At 53.0% G+C, this 23,259-nt stretch overlaps 1 protein-coding gene across 13 annotated transcripts in view; it reads left to right on the top strand.

Annotated features, from left to right (window-relative positions):
* The window catches only part of ARHGEF7 (Rho guanine nucleotide exchange factor 7), a 135,099-nt gene that overhangs the window by 38,364 nt on the left and 73,476 nt on the right, over positions 1-23,259 (top strand). For 5 of the 13 annotated variants that reach the window (XR_008425057.1, XM_019443876.2, XM_019443882.2 and 2 more), the window contains exon 3: positions 22,896-23,026. The exons of 2 other annotated variants lie outside the window; for them this stretch is intronic. Coding sequence is in view for 6 of the 11 variants with exons in the window: in XM_019443876.2 (XP_019299421.1) it covers positions 22,896-23,026 (131 nt within the window). In the remaining 5 variants the exon portion in view is untranslated. Of the gene's footprint in view, positions 1-16,975; positions 17,091-19,256; positions 19,342-22,895; positions 23,027-23,259 lie in introns of those variants that run through there. 6 more of the 13 variants (XR_008416721.1, XM_019443877.2, XM_019443884.2 and 3 more) reach the window with 3 other exon arrangements.

Raw genomic sequence — 23,259 nt, 5'->3', positions numbered from 1 at the left:
GTGTGCCACAAAGTTCTGTTGCTGGCCCAGTTCTAGGCTGCAAGAACCCACTGCTGACCGTCCTAAGCTGAGGGGAGAATTGGTCCTAGAAGTTACCTCTGGTAGCCTTCTGGTTACTTTTTCCAGAACAGGAAATGCTGCTTATGTAAGTTTTTAAAAAATAGGTTATGTTTTTTTCATGGTCAGTAAAACTAATTTGTTAATTATAGTCTTCTGTGTTACACTAAATCCATCAAATGAAGTGAGACATTCCTGTATCTGCCAAAGGGAGAGATCATTTGAGCCCTTAGGTCTCTTAACAGAAGTTTTGGTTTTAGCGAGTACATAGCTGTTCAGTAAAATTGATCTCTGGTTCTTGTACTTTGTGAGACAGTGTAGCATGTTGGTTTTCTCTTGCTGCGAAACCAGTTACCACAGATGGAGTGGCTGAAAACAACGCTGTTTACCACCTCTGTTTAGCATTGAGGCTACTGGTCTGGGGAGCTTGGCAGGGCTCTGTGTTCAGGGTCTCACGGACCAGGTGGTGGATGACGGGGCTCTTAGCGGGGACCTCGAGGGGGAACGTTGGTTTCCAAACTCCTGAGGTGGTTGGCAGAATTCACTTCTTAGTGGTTGGGACCGAAGGCCCGGTTTCCTGGTGCCATTGGCTGGGTGTCGCTCTTTGGTCCTGGGGCCTCTCCTGTCCCAGCCATGGGCCTTTGTCTTCAAAGTGGCATCAGTTCACCTGTGTCCGGTCTTGCTGCACACACACCTCTGACTTCTCCCTGCTCCGATGGCAGGAAGCTGCTGGCAAAGGGCTAGATCGCACCCACCCAGCCAGTCTCCCTTTGAATTTGCTCAGGGTCAACCCTGAGGGACCTCTGCAAAACCCTGTCTGCTGTGGCTTGTAACAGCACGCCTGCAATGCCGTCGTGTCACGTTCTGAGCCCTGAGCGGATCGAGAACAGGACTGTGGTATCTGGCGAGCAGGGTGTAATCCTGGTGCTGCACCGATAGTGGTGGCCCCAGTCTCCTTTCCCACCTTTAGCCGAGCCGGACGAAACAAACTGGGGGAGAAGGGACCAGCAGCCCCCGACCCCAGTTGTGCTCAGGGTTAATTGAAATGGTGTGCCGGGGGTGACCAAGCATCCTCTCTCAGTGCTGGGGGCTCTTTGTGCTGATGTGCACACGATAGGGACAGGCACTGGCACCGGGGGGGGGGGGGGGGATGAGGACCGAAGGCGGCAGGAAGATGGTCGTGCCTCTGGGACGGAAGAGCAGGTCTCGGCGTGGCAGGATGGTGGGGGCTTAGTCCTGTAACGTTCTAGCCTCCAGCACTCCTGGTAAGGTCCCCGGTTTTCTGACTGAGCCGACACGCTTGTGCTCTGCATGGTTGGCTCCTTCTGCAGTCAGGTATGTCCATGTCGCTTGTGCCACAGCCTGGACCCAGGTGGGCCCGCTCCTCCCCGGGAGGCCCAGCCAGGCGTGCAGTGGTAACCGGTTGTCGTGCGAGGGCGCTGTCCAGTCTAGAGGAAGGAGTGTGGAGGAAGCCAGGGGCATGTTGTCAGCTTGCGTCTGGCTGCCCTCTATCCGTGGCAGGCCCGTACACAGCCTGATTTGCTCTCCGTTCCTTGATCCTCATGTGCTGCTGCCTGGGGGGTGGCCCGGGGGCCTCCGGCCTGTCCTCTGTCCTGACCGTGGCACTGCCCTGCTGAAACCACCCCTGTACATGCCCCCCCTTACTCAGATGGTCACGTCCAGGAGCTTTACTGTATGGGTGGGACTTCTTGTGACTTGACCCTTGTCCACTTCTGTCCTTGCCCCTGCTCTTGGACTTCCTGTCCCAGGCATGTCAAGTTCCTGGAGATGTCCGGAGTACTACGCTCATCAAAGTAGTAGTGTGAGTACTATGCTCACAAAGCGTGTGTGCCGTGCTAGGCGCTGTGCGAGTGGCTTCACGTGTTAACGTTGAAACCTTGTGATGACTCCCTTGAGCTGAGACCCTGAGCTGGAGAGGTTGAGGAACACGGCCACAGTCACTCGGCTATGAGTGTTGGGGCCAGGTTCAAGCAGGGTGTCCCCGGAGGGGGTCCTTCCTGTGCCCCATTCTGTCTGTGCTCGGAGCCCCCCCCCGTGGCCTCTGCCCCCCATCTGCACATCTCCTCCACCATCCCGGTCCCTGCCATTTCCCTCTGTGGCACGTTCAACGCCGTGTCCTTGCTCGGACTGTGGACTCCTCAGCCTGCTTCTAAGCTTGAGTTTTTGGTGTCTGTCACTTACGAGGCACGGAGTAGATGTTGGTTGACTTGGTAAAAACACCCGAGGTGCCCTCGCTAGCCTGCTGGTGAAGGGGCTCGGCATGTCTGTAGAGCCCCGTCTGGTGTCTCTGCTCGCCCTTCTCCCCACCCCTGTTCACACCTTCACTGTTCCTTCCGGTCCAGTCACTCCTTCAATTTTTGTTTTCTTCCCTTCAGGGCCTGGCTTCCCTGAAGGACTTATGGCTGAGGTGTAACTGAAAAGGGAGCCCCCTTTTCTCCGTCAGCAGTGGCTGCCTGTCCTGGTGGTGAGGGTCGGCCTGAGGGGCCAGGTGGCCAGCTGTGCGTGCACAGGAGCACAGTAGGGGCTGCCTGGGGACCCGGTGGCTCTGCTCTTCAGGGGAGGCTCTTAGGATATCGACCACACAGACTTCTAGAATCAGAAAGGACCTGGAGCTGGGGTGCCAGGTGGGGCCGGGAGAACACGATGTGTGTGGCTCAGTCGGTTGAGTGTTTCCGACTCTTGATTTTGGCTCAGGTCATGATCCCGCGGTGATGAGATCCAGCCCTGCGTTGGGCTCCGAGCGGAGTGTGGAGTCTGCTTGGGATTCTCTCTCTCCCTCTGTCCCTTCCCGTCTGTCTGTCTCTCTCACTTAAGGAAAAAAGAAAAAAGGGCTTGAAACTGGTTAGAAACTTGTATTGGGCGAGCATGTGTAGCTGTGCTCTGAGGAGCTGTGCAGGTGTCCTGTGGAGAGCAGCAGACCAGTGCTAGAGCCCTGTGTGGGGTCCAGACTGGTCTCTGCCCCTATATGGAGATAGGAATTGTCCTCAGCCCCTCACTGGGGAGACCCTAGGAGGGTGCAGGGAAGGGTGGGCAGGTGCATATTGAAGAAACCCACATAACTCTTGACCTTTTGTTCCCTAATCTAAAAAGGGCCCAGATTCCTGTTGCAGGCTGGTCCTTGTCCTTGGGTGACTTTGGAGACGGGTCAGGTAGAATCACTGATGGAGCGGAGGCGGGTTGGGTTGGACATGCGTTCTGGATGCGTGTGGCGTGTAGGCAGGGCTGTGCCGGCTGAGGAGGGGGGCAGGCCTGCCCTGTGCTGGGACCCCCAGCCTGTGGTGCGCTTGCATCTGTCCCTTTAGGTGCTGGACCGGGGCGGGGGCGGGGGGGCGGGGCGCGGCTTGTGTGGGCCAGCCCGGCCGACCGCACGCCTGGCCGGGGGGCGCTGGCAAGGCTTTCCCCCAGCCTCCGGTGCATCCTCATGGCCTCGCGCAGTGGGGAAAGGGTTTCTGGGTAGGAGCCCTGGGTAGGGTTCCTGGGTAGGAGTGTATTCTCCTGAACAGCACTAGGCTGCACGTGTGTTCTTTCTGCTTTGCGGTTGAATAGGATGGTCAGTGTTGGCCAGTTGAAGGGGAAGTGCTTTATTGAAGGACTATCTTTTATTCTCCAGTAAGGCCTCTTGGTTAAAAATGTCAGGACTGATGAGTGGGAGCGGCATGAATCTAGAGCTTGAGCACGTACAGTCTGCAGAATCCTGAGTGCTTTCTTTGCCCAGAAAAGATGCTGGTCACTTAGCGTGGTGCCTTCCCACCTCTGTCCTTTTTCCCACCTTGTTTGAGGCTTCTCAGGATGTCTTAGTCCTCACTTCTCTACTTGGGCTTTAAAAACCAGCAGAATCCCCGCTGGCCGCCTGGGAAGGGGAGACCTTTTCCTGGCAGGTAGTTGCCCGAAGCAGTTTGCGTCCCTGAGGAGTTCCTGTAGGTCCTGGGAACCAGCGAGAGGGCCAGTTCCCAGTGAGTGATGACCAAGCAAAACAAAGTCCGAGGCCTCTCAGGCCACATTTGGATGTGAAATCTGCCCTTCGTATGTTTTTGTAAAAAATAGTTTTCTAACCAGAATATGTATTTCCAATCTATTTGATATTAGTCTGCATTGGGTGTTTTCTCGGGTAGTTGAGGGAAACTCACTGGTCTGTACTTGAAGTGCTAGGACAGGACATGCTGTGGCTCTTCCCACCTTCCTCCAGGCTGAGGGGGGTGCGTCCCCTTCCATCCCTTCAGGGAGGACTTGTAGGTTAGAACGGATGGGGTCCCCTTGGGTTGCAGAGTTGTGGAGCTTTTAAAACATTCCAGAGTCCCCCTGGAGAACCTGACTTAATTAGCTTGGTTTTTAAAGCTGACCCAGTTGGGTCCCTCAAATTAGGGTTTGGTGAGGTGGGGAGAATTGTGGCAGTTTCCCTCAAACTTACAGAAAGGCCAAGAATCCTGCCCAGCTTAGGACAGGCACAGTGGGAAGTGTACTTTCCTCAGGCCTTCTTCTGGCAGAAGCAGCCAGTCGGCTGAGCTGGGGCGGGGGTTTTTGAGGCAGTGACTGAGATCCTGAAGTGACACGGGGCTGATCTGGTCTGTGGATGGTGAGGGAATGCTTTCATTTTCTACTTAGAAGATGCTGGGGGTAGTGTTGGGGAGCTCAAACAAACCTCCTGACCTGCCCCTTGCCCTTTTCTTGGAAAAACTTAAGCTAACACATTAGAAGGTAGTGTGACGTCCTGTGCCGTCACTTAGGTCACCATACAGACACTTTGCCGCCTGGCTCTGAGTGTTCAGATATTCTCTAGCCACTTAAACCACGTGGTAGGCCTCCACATGCCTGCCTCTGAACACCCCGTATGTACGTCTTTAAGATGAGAATATTCTTCCTTAGTTTCCCCACACCGTTCTTCTACCTTTCACATTTATTAGGACTCTTATGTTTTTGGGGAGTCCAGCGTTGTTAACCCCGTAGAGTCTGGTTCAGGTTAGACATTTTAGGTAAGAATTCTACACACTGGTGATCTATATTTCCATGGGTCCTATCAGAAGTGCTTCATGTTGACACTTCATACCGCTGGCACGGAGTTCCATCCCTTGGCTAAGGTGACATCCGCCAGGTCTCTGCATTGTAAAGGTGGTCTTTGTCTTTGTGCTTAGTACATAATCTGTGGGGTGGTGCCCCACAGCCTTTCATCTGATGCACTTAGCATCCTGTGATGACCCTTGCTGAATTGATTGGTGTCGTGGTGGTAGCTGCGTGGTACTGGGGCCTTTTGGTGCACACTGCCTTTGAGATCTTGGTTCTGGGCAAGAACGTTTGGCGGTGGTGTTTGGCATGTAAGTTAGAAAGTTGTGTGTGTTTTGGCCGGTGGAAGAGCTTACCTGTGTTTTCAAGAATCTGTGTGAAGGTCATATGGTGTCCTTTGTGAACCTGGCCATTCACTTCTGAGCTCTGTTTACCTTTTGTGCCAGCTTTCCATTGTCCATCCAGCAAATATTAGTCCCCGACTCTTGCTGACGCCGGGAGCTGCATTTCATCCACGTGGGCCTCAGGAGCATATAGGAAAAAGTTAAGAGGAAGGAAGGAGTACAGATACAACATTTGTGTATGAGGAGAAATGGTAGAAATGCAGAGAGGTGGAAATAAGTTCTTAGAGTTGTGTACCAGCGGCTTCGTAGCAATACTGACTACTTGCCGTGTGGCCCCTCGGTGCCGAGTCAGCCACAAGGTGGTGCTGTGAGGGGGGCGCGGGGAGCCCCGGTCCAGGGAAGGGAGACCAAGATGGGGAGTGGGTCCACGAGATGTCCGGTGTCTAATGTTTACCAAGGGGCAGTGCTGGTATTTGACTCCAGGTTTAGGGAGAGTCCACACCTTGTAAGTTTAGAATAACCGGTCTGCTGCAGCAAGGGCACCGGGTCAGTGCAGTTAGTTGGATGCCCCATGAAAGGGAAGAGGAGAGGTGCATTTTGAGGTGCGGTGCGATGCAGTGTCTTGTTGGTAAATGTGTTCACGTAGAGACCAGCAGCCTGTACCATGCAGCTGAGGGGAGGATTTACATGTGACTTAGCAAGTTTACCTGCAGAATCTTTGTGTTCTGTGTGTCCCCCGTCATGATGGGTATGACGTGTAACTCCCTGAAGCCTTTCAGCGTAGTGAAGGATTTATAACCTAGGAAGGACTTTGAACCAGTGATCATTAGCAACTTTATTTAAAGCTTGAGTAAATGCCTTCCTAGCTGCATTTGCTAATTCTTTCAGTGTGAGGTTATTAAATTGCATGTTTATTATGTGGGTTTTGTGTTTGTATACTGGTTGTAATGTAAAACAAAGTGTGCGTGTCTGTTCTGGATCATCATCGGGAGTCTCACTACCGTGTCAGATGTCCTATTTCGAGGACCAGGCAAGGCTGCTTAGGGGCTGGGAAGCAGGTGTGGAGGTTTCACAACTGCCCCGGCTCTGACCTGTCTTCACCCTGACGAGACCTGGAAACTTCCCATCTTCTGAGATGAAACTTAACGTCTTCAGGGTGTCTTTGAGCATCTCGTTGGGCTCATAGTGGGGTAGCAGGGAACGTCCCGTGATGGGGCAGCATTCCCGGGGAGCCTGCTGTAACACCGCTGGGGTAGAAGGGGATCCTTTGACCATTTATTGGATAGGACAGGTTCAAAGATCTTGAGGAGCAAGTTTGTATTTCATTGCAAGTGGAGAATGGGGAAGTGTTTCTCCAGGTGGTGGTCAGTCTGCACACAGTTGATGAGGACCTTCTGGAACCCTGCTTTGCCCTGGGGAAAATATCCATGCACAACATGTGTCTCTGGAGCCTCAGCCATGTGTGGCAAGTAGGGTGGAAGCATGCAGGTGGGATCCAGGGCTGAGGCTGGAGTCCTGCTGGAGTGGAGCACATGGGGTTGGGGTGCGGAGAGAGATGCTTCACGTGGCCAGACTTGAGAAGGTGAGTGGGCGGATACCTGGGTGGGTAAAGCCAGCAGCTCCCTGGTTGGCCTTGGTTGAGCTGAACCAACAAAACATCGTGGATTTGATGAGCTGTCCCGAATAGGAATTGAAAGAGAATCTGAATTGTGGCATTTGGGGTCTTCCTTCCTTGGGATATGTCATACCCTTGAACTTGAGGGGAACGTTTCAGTGTGGAAGATTATAATAGGCACAGACAGGTACCCAAGCATTTTAGCATTTTTGGAAAGCTGCTGCTTTTGGTGGTGGTTGCTTTTGTTTGTTTGTTTGTTTTTTAAGCAGTTGGGCCCAGCCCTCAGGACTCTCAGCATAGCCCTGCCAAGGTTAGACCTGAGACCAGGAGGCTGTAGACTGCTCTAGGGAGGCATTGTGCCAGCAGTCACGTTGTAGTCCTGTTATGTCATTGTGTGCCTGCTAACAGGCTCTGTTAAATGTACGTACCTTGAAATAACACTGACCTGAACGTCTGTCTGGGCATGTGGACGGCATCTATTCAAGTCTCCTGTCGGGTACCAAGTACTGTCTATCTTCTCTGCTCACTCAAAACTGGAACTGCTTGTCTACTGAGAGTTCTGTCTGTACAGGGTTGAGCAGTTTAGAGAGTACTTTCTCAGTTTGTCGTGATAGCTAATTGTCACGAAGACCTTTGGATTTTCACCTTTAAAAGTCCTGATCCGCTTCTGTGGTCCCACCGTGGCTCCCTTCCTTTGGATCCCCGAGAATGGGATGGATTTAGTGCGCTTGTCCTGCCTCCCAGTTCCTTGAAACATCTCTGTATCTTGGTTTTCACTAATTGCATTGTCTAGTAATTCTTAGTTTTTCAGTACTTTTACACATTTAAATGCTGTACCAGAAACCTGTATTTCTTTTTTTTTTTTTTCTTTTAAACAGTTTATTCGTTTTGAGTGGGAGGGGTAGAGAGAGGGAGACACAGAATCCGAAGCAGGCTCCAGGCTCTGAGCTGTCAGCACAGAGCCCAACGCTGGGCTCAATCCCATGGACCGTGAGATCATGTCCTGAGCCGAAGTTGGACACTTAACCAACTGAGCCACCCAGGTGCCCCAAGAAACCTGTATTTCTTGATCTTTCCTCTTGGAGCTCACCCCTGTGTGGAAGAGGAGGAACCCACAGTGTGACTCCATGGGGCTTGGGGGGCAGACTGGATGAGGGGCACTTTGTGATGGCCGTGAGTGGTGGGATTGGCCGTGTTCCCCCTCGGTATTCGGTGGGCAGGGCTAGTGTCTAGAAATTTCCTTTTTGCTGTGTTGCCCCTTTCTTGGTGCTCCAGCCAGAGAGGACAAGCTTTTTCTGGGGCTGTTTTTGTTTTTTTTTTTGGTGCATCTGGGCTGCATCTGAAGCAAAACAAAAACCCCCACAGAACCCAGACAACCCTCTGCTGTGCTTCTTGGGCCCTGAGGCCTGTAGCCAGGCTGCTGCTCCCGGTCTGAGTTCTGTTCACCTCTGTTCTGTATGTAACGTCCAGGGCTTTTAAAAAGCTGGACTTTGCGGTTCCTGTTCTATGAATAAAGGCCCCTATAGCTGACACGAATGCACAGCTGTGTAGGTGAGACGAGAGGGGCCCTGTAAGGGGCGAGGCTGGGAATAGGTGTGGGAAATCTGGGGGGAAGGGTCTGGATGCTCTCCCTGAGCAGGGTAGAGGGATGAGCCTTCTCTGTACCCCAGTTCCCGTGTCTCACTCCAGCTAGAGGGCGACCCCTGCTTGAAGTTTATGGCGGGGCTCTTAGGGTATTTCATTTTAGGTAGAATTGTCTCCTTTTTTGTCTTCTGTGTCTGTTAGTGGGTCCAGTAGTACCTGGACTTAGTGACTTGTTAGGGATCTGGTGTAGGCAGCCAGCTTTCCTTACGGGCAGAGGTCTGAGTGCTTGGCCTCCTCCTGGAGAAGCGCTGCTTCCTATCCTCCTGCTGGAGCAGTCACCGAGGTGCTCCTGGGTCCCCTTAGAAGTATGGCCCATCCTTTCCTGTGCTGTGGAATCCCCTGAGGCCTTGCTTAGATTGCTCATGGCCCCTGCCCCCTGCCCCATTTAGCGCTGCAGTAAATTCCTTCTTTATTACTTAAAGCCTCTTTTGTCATTTTCAGTGGAACTTTGGGAGAGATGAGAGGTAGTTCGCATTTGCAGTTTCCCAGCTTTTTTTTTTTTTTAATATATATTTTTTAATGTCTGTTTATCTTTGAGAGAGAGACACACACAGAGTGTGAGCAGCGGAGGGGCAGAGAGAGAGGGAGACACGGAATCTGAAGCAGGCTCCAGGCTCTGAGCTGTCAGCATACAGCCCGATGCGGGGCTCAAACTCATGAGCTGTGAGATCATGACCTGAGCTGAAGTCGGATGCTTAACCGACTGAGCCACCCAGGCACCCTTGCACTTTACCATCTTTGAGATGTTTCTCATAGTTTGACTTTTGTAACTATTCATGCTAACTTTTAAAGTTAATGCAGTGTACTTGTTACCTTCCTGGCTCTAAACGTTAGCACCTAACTTATTTGAGCCCTTCTGCCCAGACCCCTGTTTGACACCGGAGGGCTGCTCTTTTCAGACTCACCCCATTGGCACTGCAGACAGCCTGGGGGCCTGCTGCAGGCTGGTGGGGCGCTGTGTTTGTGCATGCATGGGTGTCTGAGCCCACTGCCCCGCTTGCTGTGGACCCCCTTGTACGCCTGCAGGAGAACGCAGTGGTTCACCGGCTTCCTGTCTTGTTCTCCCGGACCATCACACCGTCGTCCTGGGGGCCGGGTCTTCTTTGTAAAATAAGGTTGGCGTGAAGTCTTGAGCACAGCGCCCAGAGGCCTCTGTGGATGCTGGAGCCTCCCTCCCTGCCTGGTGGGGCTTCGGCCTCTCTGCTGCTTTCTGTTTGTGGAGGCTGAAGGCCGGCTGGTGCTTTCTTTGCTCCGGTGGTCTTCCCCACTTCTCAGGGTTTTATCACTCCCAACCCCCCCCCCCCCCCCCCCCCCCGTCCCCCGCCGCCCCTTCCTGTAGACCACCTAAAACATGGGGCTGGGGTTTCTTTTGATCTGGGTTGTCCCTGCCCTTGTTCGTATGTGGGTGTTGATACAGTCAAATGCACAGCGTTGAATATGCTTTAATTCTCATTTTAAAGTGGAAAGTTGTTTGGGGGCACACCGGGTGACTGGTAGGTATTGATAGAAGCCATCGCCAAGCTAGTTTTATCCCTGGAGTGGAGGAGTAGGCAGGACTAAGAACAAACCTGCAGAAGCCAAGGGGGCGAAATCACTGCAGAGTCCTGTTCCTCCCGTGTCCCCATCAGTATGGACCATTTGCAGTAAACTGAAATAGCAGGACTTCAAGACTCCTTTCTACTCCTCTTGCCACAAAATCCAATTTCTCTTGACAATGTGATAGGACAAAATTATATTTTTAACTTGGCTAACTACACTCCAGAACCGTGCCAAAAGTAAGTTTCTTGCGTCAGAAATAGCTTCCTCATAAACTCCCTGGAGGAGCTGACCTGGCTCCTTGCATTTGGAACATTAAAGCTACAAGAGTTGAACGTGCTTGGCTGGCCTTCCCTTGTGGGGGTCTCTCCTTTAGCCCTGAGATGGTAGAAAGAATGTCCGTACGTTCCCTGTGATTTTCTTGTCGCATGTACCCAGGGTGTCCTCAGCCAGGGGCATAACTTAGGCATGCGTTCTCTTCAGTGGCTGTGGTTGGTGGTCTGCAGTCAGTGGGTGGTCGTCGAGCCCCGGGGAACGTGCAGAGGGCAGCCGAGGCAGCCCACAGATCTCCACTACCCTGTTTCTCAGATTCTGTGTAGCCCCAGTGCTGTAGGGGGTCCCCACCCTGCACACTGGGGTCGTGCACAAGATGCTGGGAGGATGTGTGTGTCACCTTGGCTCCCAGGGCCGTTCTGCCTCTCTGGCTGTGGGGTTGTGACCGGTGGCTCGGGGCCAGCCATTTGCTGCTGGGATGGCAGGCTCGTTGCTGTTGCCTGGGGCTGCGTAACCTCAGTAGGAGTAATGTTCCTGAAACTGCAGGCCATGCCGGAGACAGTAGACAAAAAGATGGCCCAGAACTGATGACTTCTGCACTGTGGCTCTTACTTTTTCGACTTGTTACCTGAACAGTGCTGTTTCGTTTAAGCCGGTTCGGATTTTATTTCTAGTCGAAAGATTTGACTGACGGGGTCTTTGTTATATGATGAGTGACACCATCAACTTAGTGCTGTGGTTTGCTTTTCTATTTTATTGTGTGGGAGACGTTCTGATTTCCAGTATTATCAGTGACATTTGGAAGTCAGGGTGAAGCAAGGCCCCCATTGTGAGCTGGGCAGTGCGGGGGGGGGGTGGTGGTGGGGAGAGCCTTTCAGGCCTTACTGCGTTAGGCATCCTTTAGTTACATTTTTTGGGAACCCTGTCCCACTTCGTTGTGAGGTGTGTCTGCACTCCACAGAATGCGGAGTGACATTCTGTGACAGCTGAGCCATCCAGGGAAGAGGTGTGGGCACCTGATTTGAGGGGAGAGGTGTACGTGCGTTGGGTCTCCCGTGGCGGTGGACATGGTGCTGGGTTTCAAGCGCCATGCTCACACTTCTGGGCACTCGTTTCTCAAGTTGGGGCCGGGGCCCCTTCCCTCTAGTGGGCCGCACAGGGGCCTCCTTAGGGACAGCATGGCATGCAGGTCTGCAGTCCTGAGTCGCAGGCACTGTGCTGGCCTTCCTGTCGAGTGCCCACGTCGCTGCTGTGAGGACTTGAGCACATGGCTGTGGTGGGCAGCCTGGTTGAGACCCAGCCCTGGGGATGCTTTCAGGCCGCCTCCGAGAGACCAGAGCTGTGTCCCCCGGTGGAGCCGCTGGGAACTGCTGACACCCCAGGACCTGCGAGGTAGGTTGTCCAGGGCCCTGAGGCTGAGGGACCTGTTACTTAGATGCCGAGCGGCGGTCTAGGCGGTGGAGGTTGAAGGTGGTGAAGCCCTCTGTCGCTCTGCTGGCCCTGCCTACCTTCTGGCTCCTAGGGTACCTGGTGTAGGGTGGCGGACCAGTCGAGGGTGTGTGAGAAAGATCGAGTGCTTGCAGGGCCAGCCTGTGAACACATGGTGTCTTTTCTTCTTGGAGGCTACGTGAAGCCGTCGCTCCCGAGCAGTTACGTGACGACTGCATCCAGAGTTTGGGAAGGAAGGGAAAACCTCGTTTGCTCTGCAATAAGAAGTGCTTTGTGGGGAACAGTTTTTCCTGTTTTGAATAGCTGAGGGTTGTTTTATCCAGCGAAGAGGTTTTAACTTTGACCCTTTAGTGTTAACTTGGCCTGAGTCTAAATGACCTGTTTCACTTCATGTCTTCTTTGTTTTTCTTTTTTTTTTTTTTTTTTTTTCGAAGATGTACTCTGTCCCCTTCAAGAATCCCTTCTGTTGTGGAAAATGTGGCATGTGGGTGTATTGCCAGTTCTTGCCAGATGCTGTCATTCAGCCCCCACGTCTCCGAGACTCTGAAGCCCAGAGGTTTATCTTCCTGGCTGCGTGTTAGCTACGGATAGGGTGTTGCTGTGCTCTCAGGGTCATCTTGATGCTGCAGTTCCGGCCTGGGCCTGCCTGTCTCCTTCAGATGGGTGGATACCCCCAAAGGCTCCTACAGCTTCTGCTCAGGGCTGGCATGCATCATCCTGCTCGGAGCTGGTGCGCGTGGGTGCGTGGACCGAGCCCATGGGGAGGCGTGGCAGGGGGTGGGGAGCGGATGCTGGCGCTAACTGACCAGCTGCGGTGAATTGGAGTTAGACCAAAAAGTCGGAAAATGGTGTGATGAATGGGACGGTTCTAGATCGGGTCCGCATCTGCTCTTAGAACTTGTGCCTTGGAAACCCGTTTACTTCAGAGCAGTCTTCTGTTGCTTAAGGCTTTCCTGAGAACCACGGCGGCTTCTCCTCATGCAGCCCTCCTCTGTCAGATTGAGGTTCGTGCGTTCGGGGAGCTCTCGTTGGGGGGGGGGGGGGGGGCGTGGCGGGGTGTCACCCTCCTGTTACTGCCCTGCCGGGTGGATGCTGGTGATGTCTGCTTCACTTGTGTGGCACAGCCCCGTCTTCCTGTATAGGTGAGTCTTCCTGATTTCTGGTGTGTGTTCAGGAGCTAAACTTGGTAGTGCATGTGACCATGTAAGTCAAAATAGAAGACGTTAAGAGGACTAGAGGAAGTTCGGGCTGGGAGGGTGAACCTGGCCAGATCGCCCTGTCTTTGGTGGTATGTGTTAGCCCTTCTGGTGACATCACGGGCAGGATTTCTGGGGTTAGTGGTCGGGGGGTGGGGTGGGTGCTCTGAGGGGTTGGTTTGTTTGGGCCTCTGCTGGGCGGGCGGCCTCTCAGGCCTGACCGTGACCTCCTGACACAGATGGTGCGCCCTCCTCCCTCTGCTGTTGGTTTAGAGCTCCACATCTGTGAACACGCATGCTTGTCCCTCCTTTTGAAAAAACCCCTCCTGACCTCTTGGAGCAGGTGCTGGTGGAATGGGGCTTTGCCCTGCCCCCACCTGTCCTGAGCCATGTGATTCTCTTGCCCACTGGTGGGCTGGGGTCCTGCTGACTTCTCCTTTCCCGTGTCTCGTCATCCACCTGGAACCTGGTGCAGGGGCGTGGCTCTGGTGCAGGGGAGCACCCTAACCCTCCTCTGTGGCCTCGTAACTCCTTCCCCTGCTTTCCTCCTTCAGCCTTCACGAGGTGTCCTGGGAAGGCTGGCTCTCTTGACCCTGGTTCTCCTTTCCTCCCAGTTGATGGTCCTCCTCTAAGTGGTGTCCTGTGTCGGGGGGGCGGGGGCGGGGGGGCCTTGCAGGTTGGCCAGTGGCGTTTCTCTCCCTCCTCAGGTGGGGAAGCTGGCTCCAGGGCCATGCAGTGACCTTCCACAGGGGCCCTCGGCAGGCCTGTGCTCCTGTGCCGGCCCTCCGTGCCCTTCCTCCTGGTTTGGACTGGACGCTCCTAGGTGTGGGGGGCCACAGGGCCTGGTTGGTCTGAGGTGGCCCCGGTGTACATGTGTTGTCCCGAACTGACTTCCCCTCGAGCTCCTGTTTGTGCAGAGCGACTGGCGTGGTGGTTGTGTGTGTCCTGCAGACACTGCCGCTCCCCGCCTTGTGCCTCGCTCTCTGTCCACTCCCCACCTCATGTCTCGCTTGTGCTGCTTTGTTCAGAGCTCTTCCGCTCAGCCTTCCCTTTCTTTCAAGGTTCTCTGCAGGTTGTACCTTGTTTAGGGACACCTGGGACTGGCCGGAGTTGTAAAGAAACAGCCTGGAGACTTCCTTGGTAGCTTTTGGTGTCCCCTGGCATAGCCGTGTGCTCTTTTGTTGAGTTTAACCCCGTGTGGGCGCCCCCCCAGTGGAGATGGGGGGGCGGGTCCCACCAGAGGACCTGAGAGCCTGGTTCTGCCCTGCTGGTGCTGCTGGCCCCTGTGGCTGGCCTGTCTGTGATGTCCTGTGCTGCCTGCCTTGGGGTGGGGATGCTATTTATGCTGATACTTTCAGGAGGATTCCAGCAGTGCCCTGCTTTGGCCGAATCGAGGAGAATGATGTATTTGGGGGTAGAATCTTTTTGGTATTTGGCATTTTTCCCTGCTAAAGGAGGAGATGATTATCTTAATTATCCTTATCTAATGAAATAGTTTCATTTACTGCTTTTTGTGGTGGAGAAAACTGCAGCCTCCTTCCTTGATGTGGTGGTGGTTGGTAGATGTGTGGTCCCATGTGAGCTCATAATGGGGGCTGCAGCCAGAAGGGAGCCCCAGGTTTCTTGGGGCATCTGGCAGGTGCCCAGTTGGGGACCCGAGGTGTAGAGGAGAGCCGTGTTTAGCCATGCTGCTGCCTCGGTGGACCCAAGTCCAGGCTGGGGAGGGTGGGCCCTCTTCAGACTGCATAGTGTGTCAGCAGGTTCTTAGAAGTCCCTTCTGGGCTGGGGAGGCGGGACTCCCGGACCCAGAGCCTCGATTTAATATCCTTTCCTTTCTGTTGCAAGGAGGTCTGTTTCCCCAGGCAGGACCTTTCGCTGGGGTGCTGTGGTGGCCTTATTGGGCGGCACTCCCCTGCTGCCGAGGGCATCTGTCTGCTCTGCGTGAGCCCTGCTAACAGCAGCTGCCCTTGAGGCTCACGCTGCCTGCACCCCTCCCAGTCTTGGCCTCCCGTGCTGCTTGGAGTTTGCGATTGTTTCCCACTGTGTTAAGAATGGGCTCAGGTGAAGCTGACCGTGGTTTCCCCTCCTGAGAGTTGACCGTGTGACAAGGCAGTGGATAGTTCAGTGTTGGGCAGACCGCGCAGGGAATGGCCATTCTGCGGAAGTGTTCCCACATAGTGCTAGCCATCCGGGGCCAGCGAGGGCGGGGAGCCGGGCAGCAGGTACACCAGAGCCTTGAGCAGACCCGCGTGCAGGCTGCGGGGCCGCCCTTCCTCTTGCGTGCTGGTGTATTTCCCCCATGAGCCTTGGGGTGCCGCGGTGTCCACACTGTCAGGGTGGACAGGTGAGTGGGAGGGAGGGCTGGGCTGTCAGAAGCAGCAGCTTCAGGGGTGGGAGTTTTGGGTGGGAACCTGAGCACTTTGATGGAGTAGGGTCCTTCAGGATGCAGAGAGGTGCAGTGTCGCGCTCCAGGGCGCGTGGTGTGGATGCCTGTACTCCCTTCTCTGGTCCCGTGAGGCCTCTGCTTCTGTGTACCCCCCAGGCATCGAGAAAGCTTTTTTCTTGGTAACTGTGTTTTAGAAAACCGTTTTCTATGGTAGAATGTGGTTATTGATGGGTCAGTATTACAGGAAACCTGAAGCTTGGTGAGCAAGACTTCAGTTCTTAAAATCTGTTCCTTCTCCAACATGTGAGACATTTGCATGTTGCTTTCTGTCCTTGTCAGTATGTTTTTCCTTCCCATTTTAAGGATGAGAAAGCAGAAGCCTGGGAGGGCTTCCGTACATTGTGAGGCTATAACAAGCGGGGGCAGCCTCCACGCAGGAAAGGGCCGGCTGCTCAGGGCTCTGGCTCCTTGGACAGTGCTGTGTTGTCACTTGGAACACGCTGCTCACCTCTGTCCTGCTCTCTCTGGGGGTCGTGTTTGCTCCCTGTCACTATCGTATTGTTGCTTTTGATTAGTAAAATACTAAATATCAACAAATTTAGTATTTTGAGGGGGGAACAGGACCATTTTACTTCAAGAATATTGGATTCTGCTATATACATTTAATTCACGTAAATGCGAAAGTGAGGGTGAGTGTTTGGGGATCTGCTTTTCCAATATCTCTGGGCCACAGAGTGGTCCCTCCTCACCGTGAGTTTGGTTTTGGAGTGGAGCCCTCCTGGGGAGAGGATTCACACCTTCCTTGTCCCTCCAGGGCTTTTCTCACCCTGCTGCCTGGAATCACATGGGGCCAGGGTTCCTCAGAGATGCTAATTTAACTGGCCTGGGGTTTGGCCGGAGTGTTTTGGTTTTCTGAATCCCTGGAGATGCAGCCTCTCCCGAGAACATCTGCTCCGTCGCCACCGGAGGCAAAGCGGACCCCAGTGTTGGCTTCCTTCCTCCCGCTGGCTCCTGATCCCAGCCAGGGTGGGCGGTGCTGCTCTTTGGGCGACATGGGTAGGCCCTGAGGTGGGGCCGGTGTCCTTAAGCGCGGAGTGCCCTGGACGGCGGAGTGTGCCGGTGTCCTGGTCGTTCTCCCGCGTGTGGGCTGACTTGTGCCGAGACACTAAAACAGAAGTTCTAATGAGACTTTTCCCCTAGTGCAGACTCTTTACTCAAGAGTTTTCTGGTTTTCTTTTTCTTTTTGTTGAATAGTTTCCTAATTCGGGAAATAGTCTTTTTTTAGAGCTGGGCTTTAGTCAGAACATTTCATGGATTCAGAATGTGTGTTTCTCGGCGGCAAGCGTTTGTCTCCTCTCGTTGTGTAGTTTCCTGTGAAGAAGTGTAGCACAGATGTGAATCCACTTAAGTTGTGGGGTCACATGGAAGCCCGTCGGTGGGCAGGTTCGGCCAACCAGACACTTCCTGGTATCCAAGTAAGAAAGATATATAGTTCTGGAATAACAGGAAGCTGCAGCTTTCAGCATCCTGTTTTTCTGGGTTTTGTGACTTGCTGCCTCACCACAATGAAGGTTAGTAGACCTTTTTATGTTGAATTCTTCTCATAGGGTACTGCGTATTTAATTTTCCTCTCTCTAAAACTGGAACTTCAGAGCTGAAAGATGGGCAGATTAGCTGCTCCTGCGTTTTACAAAGGAACGTTGATGTTCGACACATAAGGAAGCGGAGGCCTGTCAAAGTTAATGCTCTTCATGGTGCTCCTAAAAAATGCAACTAACACGTTAAACAAAATGTAGGTAGATGTGTCCGCCTAGATAATGCTCATTTGACTCGTTTCTGAAATCTCACAAATGAATTAGATTCTGTGTTGTATAAACTGATTCTAAAGACGCTCTGTTGGAAGGGGTGCCTTTTACAGGAAGGGTCTGGAGTGAAATTGATTCATTTTGTACATCAGCTGTGTGAGAAATGGCACCAGTGACTGTCCGGAATGCTTAGATGCGGTCACACGTAGGCGTTAGGCTCTGTTCAGTTTCTTCCAACTTTTAGAAAAAGCAAGCTGTGTGTCCAGCTCCTCCCTTGACTCCATGATTTGATGGCCTCCTTTCTTGAAGTTCTTCAGTTTTTCTTTTGTTTGTTGGTGTTTTTTATGAGTGAGCGGGGGAGGGGCAGAGAGAGGGAGACACAGAATCCGAAGCAGGCTCCAGGCTCCGAGCCGTCAGCACAGAGCCCGACGCGGGGCTCGAACCCACGAGCTGTGAGATCATGACCTGAGCCGAAGTCGGACGCTTAACCAGTTGAGCCACCCAGGGGCCCCTGTTTGCTCATGTTTAAATAAACCTACCTCATGGTTTTTACTCATTTCAGAAATTAAAGGCAGAAGGCCATTAACTGAAGAATTTTGAGGAAGGCAGCAATTAGATTTGGAAAGGCTCCCCTTAGCTGCTCTGTGTGTGAATGTCCCGCATGGTGACATTTAGCACCGCAGGGTGGACGGATGGGTCGACTGGTGCATTTATCCATTCAGCAGATGTTGGGCCTTTTGTACTGTGTGCTGGCTGTTTTGCTAGATGTTGGGAGTTGTAAACTCTGGTTTCGTGGGTTTTCCAGTGTAGGGTGGCTATACATGTGAGGTTGTCCTTGAGGTGAGTGTGCTGGGAGAGCTTGATTAGGGCGCCTGACCTAGTCTGGTGTGGAAGTGTGGCCAGGAGTCCTGTGAGGACTTAGGGGGTGGGGGCTGGGAGGCAGGAAGAAGAGGGTTCCTGGCAGGATGTGAAGTGGAGGAGGGGAGGGAGGAGGGGAGAGGTGGCCGGGCCCTCCTCCTCCTGACCCTCCTTCCTGGAGTGGCTGGTCTGTTCATTTTTGCCCTGGTACGAGAAACTTAAGGCTGTTAACACAGTTTACGTTTGGGTCTCTAAATACACCTTTGTTATCGACATCCTGAAAGAAATATTTTCATAATTTTTCTGGCACAGTTGTAGGTGATTTTACTGTTACAATCTTTTGTGGTGGTTACCTGACGATCAAAAGCCATGTGTGTCCTCCAGGCAGTATTTGGGAGTGAGATCTGTGTGTGTGCCTGTGCGCACACTTGCAGACCAGCTGTAAGGTATCTAGGCAAGCTGACGTGTTCTCTCAGCTTCTGTGTGTGTGTGTGTGTGTGTGTGTGTGTGTGTGTACACGTACGTGCACCTGCGTGCCGGGATGGACTCTCCTGTGTGCCGGGTCTGTAGGTGGCTGAGGTTGGAGGAGGTGTAGACTAGCCCGTCCCGGTCAGGCCTCAGTGCGGTGCCTGGAGAGCGGAGGTGTCCCCGGAGCTACTGGTCTGTCCCTCTTCCGGAATCCACTTCTGTCTTCCCTTCCTCCTGCTGTCAGCATGTGTTTCTCTTGCTGTGCTTGGCTGTGGAGTGGACTTGGGGCTGGGACAGGATCTAGAAGCAAGCCCAGTAGCTCACGGGGCTCCACCCCCTGTTGCCGAGGGGGTTGGGCCAGGTGGGGAGTTGGCAGTGAGGACGTTGGTCTCCTGCCCCACATCGGAGTGTGCCTGCACCGGGAGCTCTGACTGGCCCCTGCCCTCTGCTGGAAGCTGAGGCCACCGGTCTGCTCCTGCAGGCTGGGCTGCCTCTTAAGGACTTGCTCAGCGAATCCTGCTGTGGTCCTCCCGTTGCTGTGAGAACTTCGTTTGTCCTGTACCCGACAGAGGAGACCCTACTAACTTGTTTAATTTTTCCTTTCAGACATTTGATGCAAATGATTTGTATCAGGGGCAGAATTTTAACAAGGTCCTCAGTTCCTTAGTGACTCTAAACAAAGTAACAGCAGGTAAGAACTTTTTATTGAACTTGAGGGGGTGGGAAGACCAAAGGGCAAAAACATGTGCGTTTTGGTTGGCAAGGCAGACATGAGCATTATAGAATTAAAAAAAAAAACAACAAACCTATCCTGTTACATTTTTGGCTTTAATTTTTGCTGTGATATTTTCTTCTTAGATCAGAGTCTTGCTGTTCGGGCCTCTGGTGGATAGCAGGTGTTTTCCTTTCTGTGGGCAGAAAGCTTGCTGCCTGCCACCTTAGCAGAGGAGAAAGGTGTTTTGTGTGGGTGGACTCCCAGGCTGTCTTGGAGCTAGAAGCACCTTTCTCTGGGTTTTTATTTCTTTTGATGAAAGCTTACATTTAGGGAGCAGGTGTAGTGCCAGTTTGAGAGGTGTGACCATGACAAGGAGGCAGCCAGCGAGGTAGCCCTAAAGTAACCCCCTGCCACGGCCAGGCTTTCTGCGGGCTGTGACGGTGCCCAGGGTATGGGTTCTGCCGTGTTGGGAGCCCGGGCCCTCCTTCAGTGAAGGGGTGAGTGGAGCTGAGGACACCCTGTGCTGCTCTTCTGGGCTCCCAGGTACAGGGAGGACAGGAGAGCTTCTGTGCACATTTCTTGGAGGGAGGCACTGCCTGTCCCTGAGCACCAAGAAGCTCTGTCTTTGGAGAGCTGTGTGGATCTAAAAGGACTTAGTGGCGCTTCTGTCTTAAAGTCATTTTTATTTTTCCATTTCCCTCTACGCAGTTTTAGTTTCAGGTTTACGGGGGAATGTTGACCTTGGGGTCTTTTGATAAGAACCTCAAGTGGTTTTCTGAGGAGTTCTTGTCCCTGTTTTCCTGGCCCTTCAGAGGGGGTGTGGGGAGGAGCAGAGGCAAAGCATCGCAAGCTGTAGTCCCAGCTCGGCGGTGCTCTCTGCTCAGGGTCAGGTAGCCCCCTCCTAGAACTTACTTGCTGGGATGGCTGTCTGCACGGAGGTGGGGGATGGGGGAGGGGCGCGGGAGGCACTACCCAGAGCACCTGCCTCTGCCCCCCCAGCCCCAGGCAGGGCTTTTGATGTGGCTGCGTTTTCCCAGCCTATCTGTGCGGTTTGAAGTTGAAAACCTCCTAGGGCTGTTGAGATGGATTATCTGGGGAATTCGCTCCATTGATAAGATAGGACCTTCTGTGATCAAGTGTGGGATTGTTGTTGAGGTTCTGACTCTAGGAGGAGGGAGAGCGACCAGGATGGAGAAGGTGGGGGGGGGGGAGGTACAAAGATAAATGTAGTTAGTATTATCCTCCCACGTGATGTTCTGCAAACAGAACTTCGTGGCATTTTGTGAAGGTTATTAGGCAGTGAAGCTGCCTTCTCTAGTCCCACATTGTAAAAATGCTAGCTTGACGGCGAACAAGCCGATTAGAAAGATTATGTAGCGGTGGGGGTAATACAATGATGGAAACCTGTAGATCAGATCCCCGGAATTTAACGGAAGAAGAAACTGGTGCAGAGAGGCATGGTTGTGTTTCTTCACCATGTGGGGCCTGTGTGCCAGCTGCTTCTAATAACCATCTGTGCCTCAGAGTTTCACGGGAGCGTCTGAGGGCTGATGGAGGGCTCCATGGCAGGCGGGACAAGAATGGCAGATGTGACAAGTAAATGTCGTTTTTTTACTGTGACCCTGCTGCTCCCAGGGCATCCTTCTCTGGTGGCTGGTAGGGGACAAGAGGGCCACTTTGGCTTTGCTCCTGCATGCTGGGTCTCGCTGCAGTTGAGGGACAGGTGCCAAGTTGGGGAGGACGAGAGGGGAGGCGATGGGGCCGGCTGTGATCCGTGCCCTTGGGCGTGTGCTCCTTGTAATAGAACGTGGCCTGGGTCCCATCGCTCCCGGGCTTGTTACTGTCGCTTCCCCCTCCTCCTTGTGCAGCAGTGGTGCTCCTGTGCCCTGACAGCATTGGACATGTAGTAAGATGTCCTTTCTGGAAACATGCTTGGAAGTTAGGGAATCAGTGGGGCTCTTCAGCATTGACATGGTCTCTCAGCTGGAAGGAATTTTCGCTCTTATATTGGGCTACTTGATTTTAAATTTTGTTCCTGAGGCCCGTGTGCTGGAAGTGACCCTGTCTTTTTAACTCCCTTTTAGATTCACTTTTAAATGAATGAGAAAAGTCTGTTACTATTTTCACTTCTGCCACTTGAAGACCCTTGTCTCCAGATGTATTGATAAATACTTGCCTTTTAACTGGACAGAAGAAAGACAGCTGACAGGAAGTGTAAGGGATGTCGTGGGACTCCTTCATTGCACTAAATGTTCCCTTGAAAGGTGGAGTCCGGCAACAGCGGGGCGGGGGTGAGGAGGACAAGTGTGCAGCCGCTGGGTTCATGGAGATTCATGGAATCTCCATGAAATGCCCTTGAGGAGCTGGTTTTGTTCTTGAGATTCCCAAGGCCTGTGCCCACCCGTAGTAGAAAACACTGACAATTATGCACAGCCTGAAGCAGGACCTGAGAATTGTAGGGGCCTTTGGAGGTGCCCTGGTAGGGATTCAGGACTGGGCTGTCGAGGCTGTTGTAGGACTGGGTTTCCAGACACCAGTGTCCATGGAGCCAGGCGGAAGCCCAGGGAAGCGGCCGCTGTCCGTGCGCGCAGCCCTGCTCGGCTCTTGGAAAACTGGAGCCTGGAGCCGCAGCCCGTGTACCTCAACAGCAGCTGGAAATCAGGGCCTTCCTGTGATAACTTCAGACCTGCAGTTGACAGCAGAAAATTTTGTAAGACCCTGTGTAAGCCAACCCCAACAGATCCTTCAGAAAAATAGGAACTGGAGATCACGTTTAAGGATATTTTTATAGATGGCTCCCTGCGTATGTAGTGCCTTTGAGAGAATGCTAGCTGTGTGGATCTTGCTCTGGCGATTTCCTTAGAAAACCTCTTCATGGCCTTGTTTTTTGGTCAACTGACTTCTAAGAAGCGGGTTGCTAACATTTACTTGTTGGTTGGCCTAAGTCTCTGCTCCTGAAGAGACTTGGGGAGAGTGCTAGGCCCCTTAGTACCTGTTTCCATCCATCCTTCCTGTGACTTGGAAGGAAGGCGTGGCTGTCTTCATTTTGAGGACGTCCTGCTCAGACAGGTTTCTAGCTAAAAGCTGTCAGGGGATTTTTCTCTTGGTTTAAAGTCGGAGTCTTTTGTTGCAAGAGGATTCCTGCTGCTTATGGCCCTTTTTGAGGCTTAATCCTGGAGGAGTGGGTGGGCAGGGGTGATGTGTTGGGGTTGAGTCCTGGCTGGTGCTCTGACTTACTTTGAGAGGCTTGTTTTTTCCATGGGAAGGGAAAGTATTAAAACCAGTTACAAAACCTTTAAGAAATGTGAAGATTGTACTGGAGAGGGACGGATGAGTAGTTCTCTCGAGTTACTTCCTGGAGCGCGCGCACCTTGTCTGGGTAGCAGACGGACTGCTCTGCATAAATGGCCCGCTTTGTTGCTTTGGCCGTGCGTCCCCCGGGGGCTGCCCCAGTTTAGAGTCTGGTGTGCTACGAGAGTGCGTGGTGTCCAGCGTCTCAGCTCGCTCTTCTCTGTGCACGACCTTTTCAGACATCGGCCTGGGAAGTGACTCCGTGTGTGCCCGGCCCTCATCTCATCGGATAAAGTCTTTTGACTCCCTGGGAGCCCAGCCTTCGCACAGTCGGACTTCAAAATTGTTCCAGGGCCAGTATCGAAGTTTGGTAAGTTGGAGAGAGCTGGTTTTTGGAATATGTTGGGGGAGAGGAGCCTGTGCAGGTGTATCCAGAAAGGTGCTCGTGCCTCTGAACAGGGCGCTGCACAGCCAGCGGGCGCTTTGGCTCTGTTCCCGCTGTTCCTTCATTGGGGTGTGGTATGTGCTCATCACCGGGTTCTCCAGATGTTTACACGTGACCGCTTTTGAGAGACTTGTGTATTTTGGGGGTTATATTTTAAG

The sequence above is a fragment of the Panthera pardus genome, unplaced genomic scaffold (genome assembly GCF_024362965.1).
Source record: "Panthera pardus isolate Hobbes unplaced genomic scaffold, ASM2436296v1 HiC_scaffold_1, whole genome shotgun sequence".
Taxonomy (NCBI): domain Eukaryota; kingdom Metazoa; phylum Chordata; class Mammalia; order Carnivora; family Felidae; genus Panthera; species Panthera pardus.
Note: the sequence above shows the minus strand (reverse complement) of the source record. Positions and strands in the feature narration are given on the sequence as shown.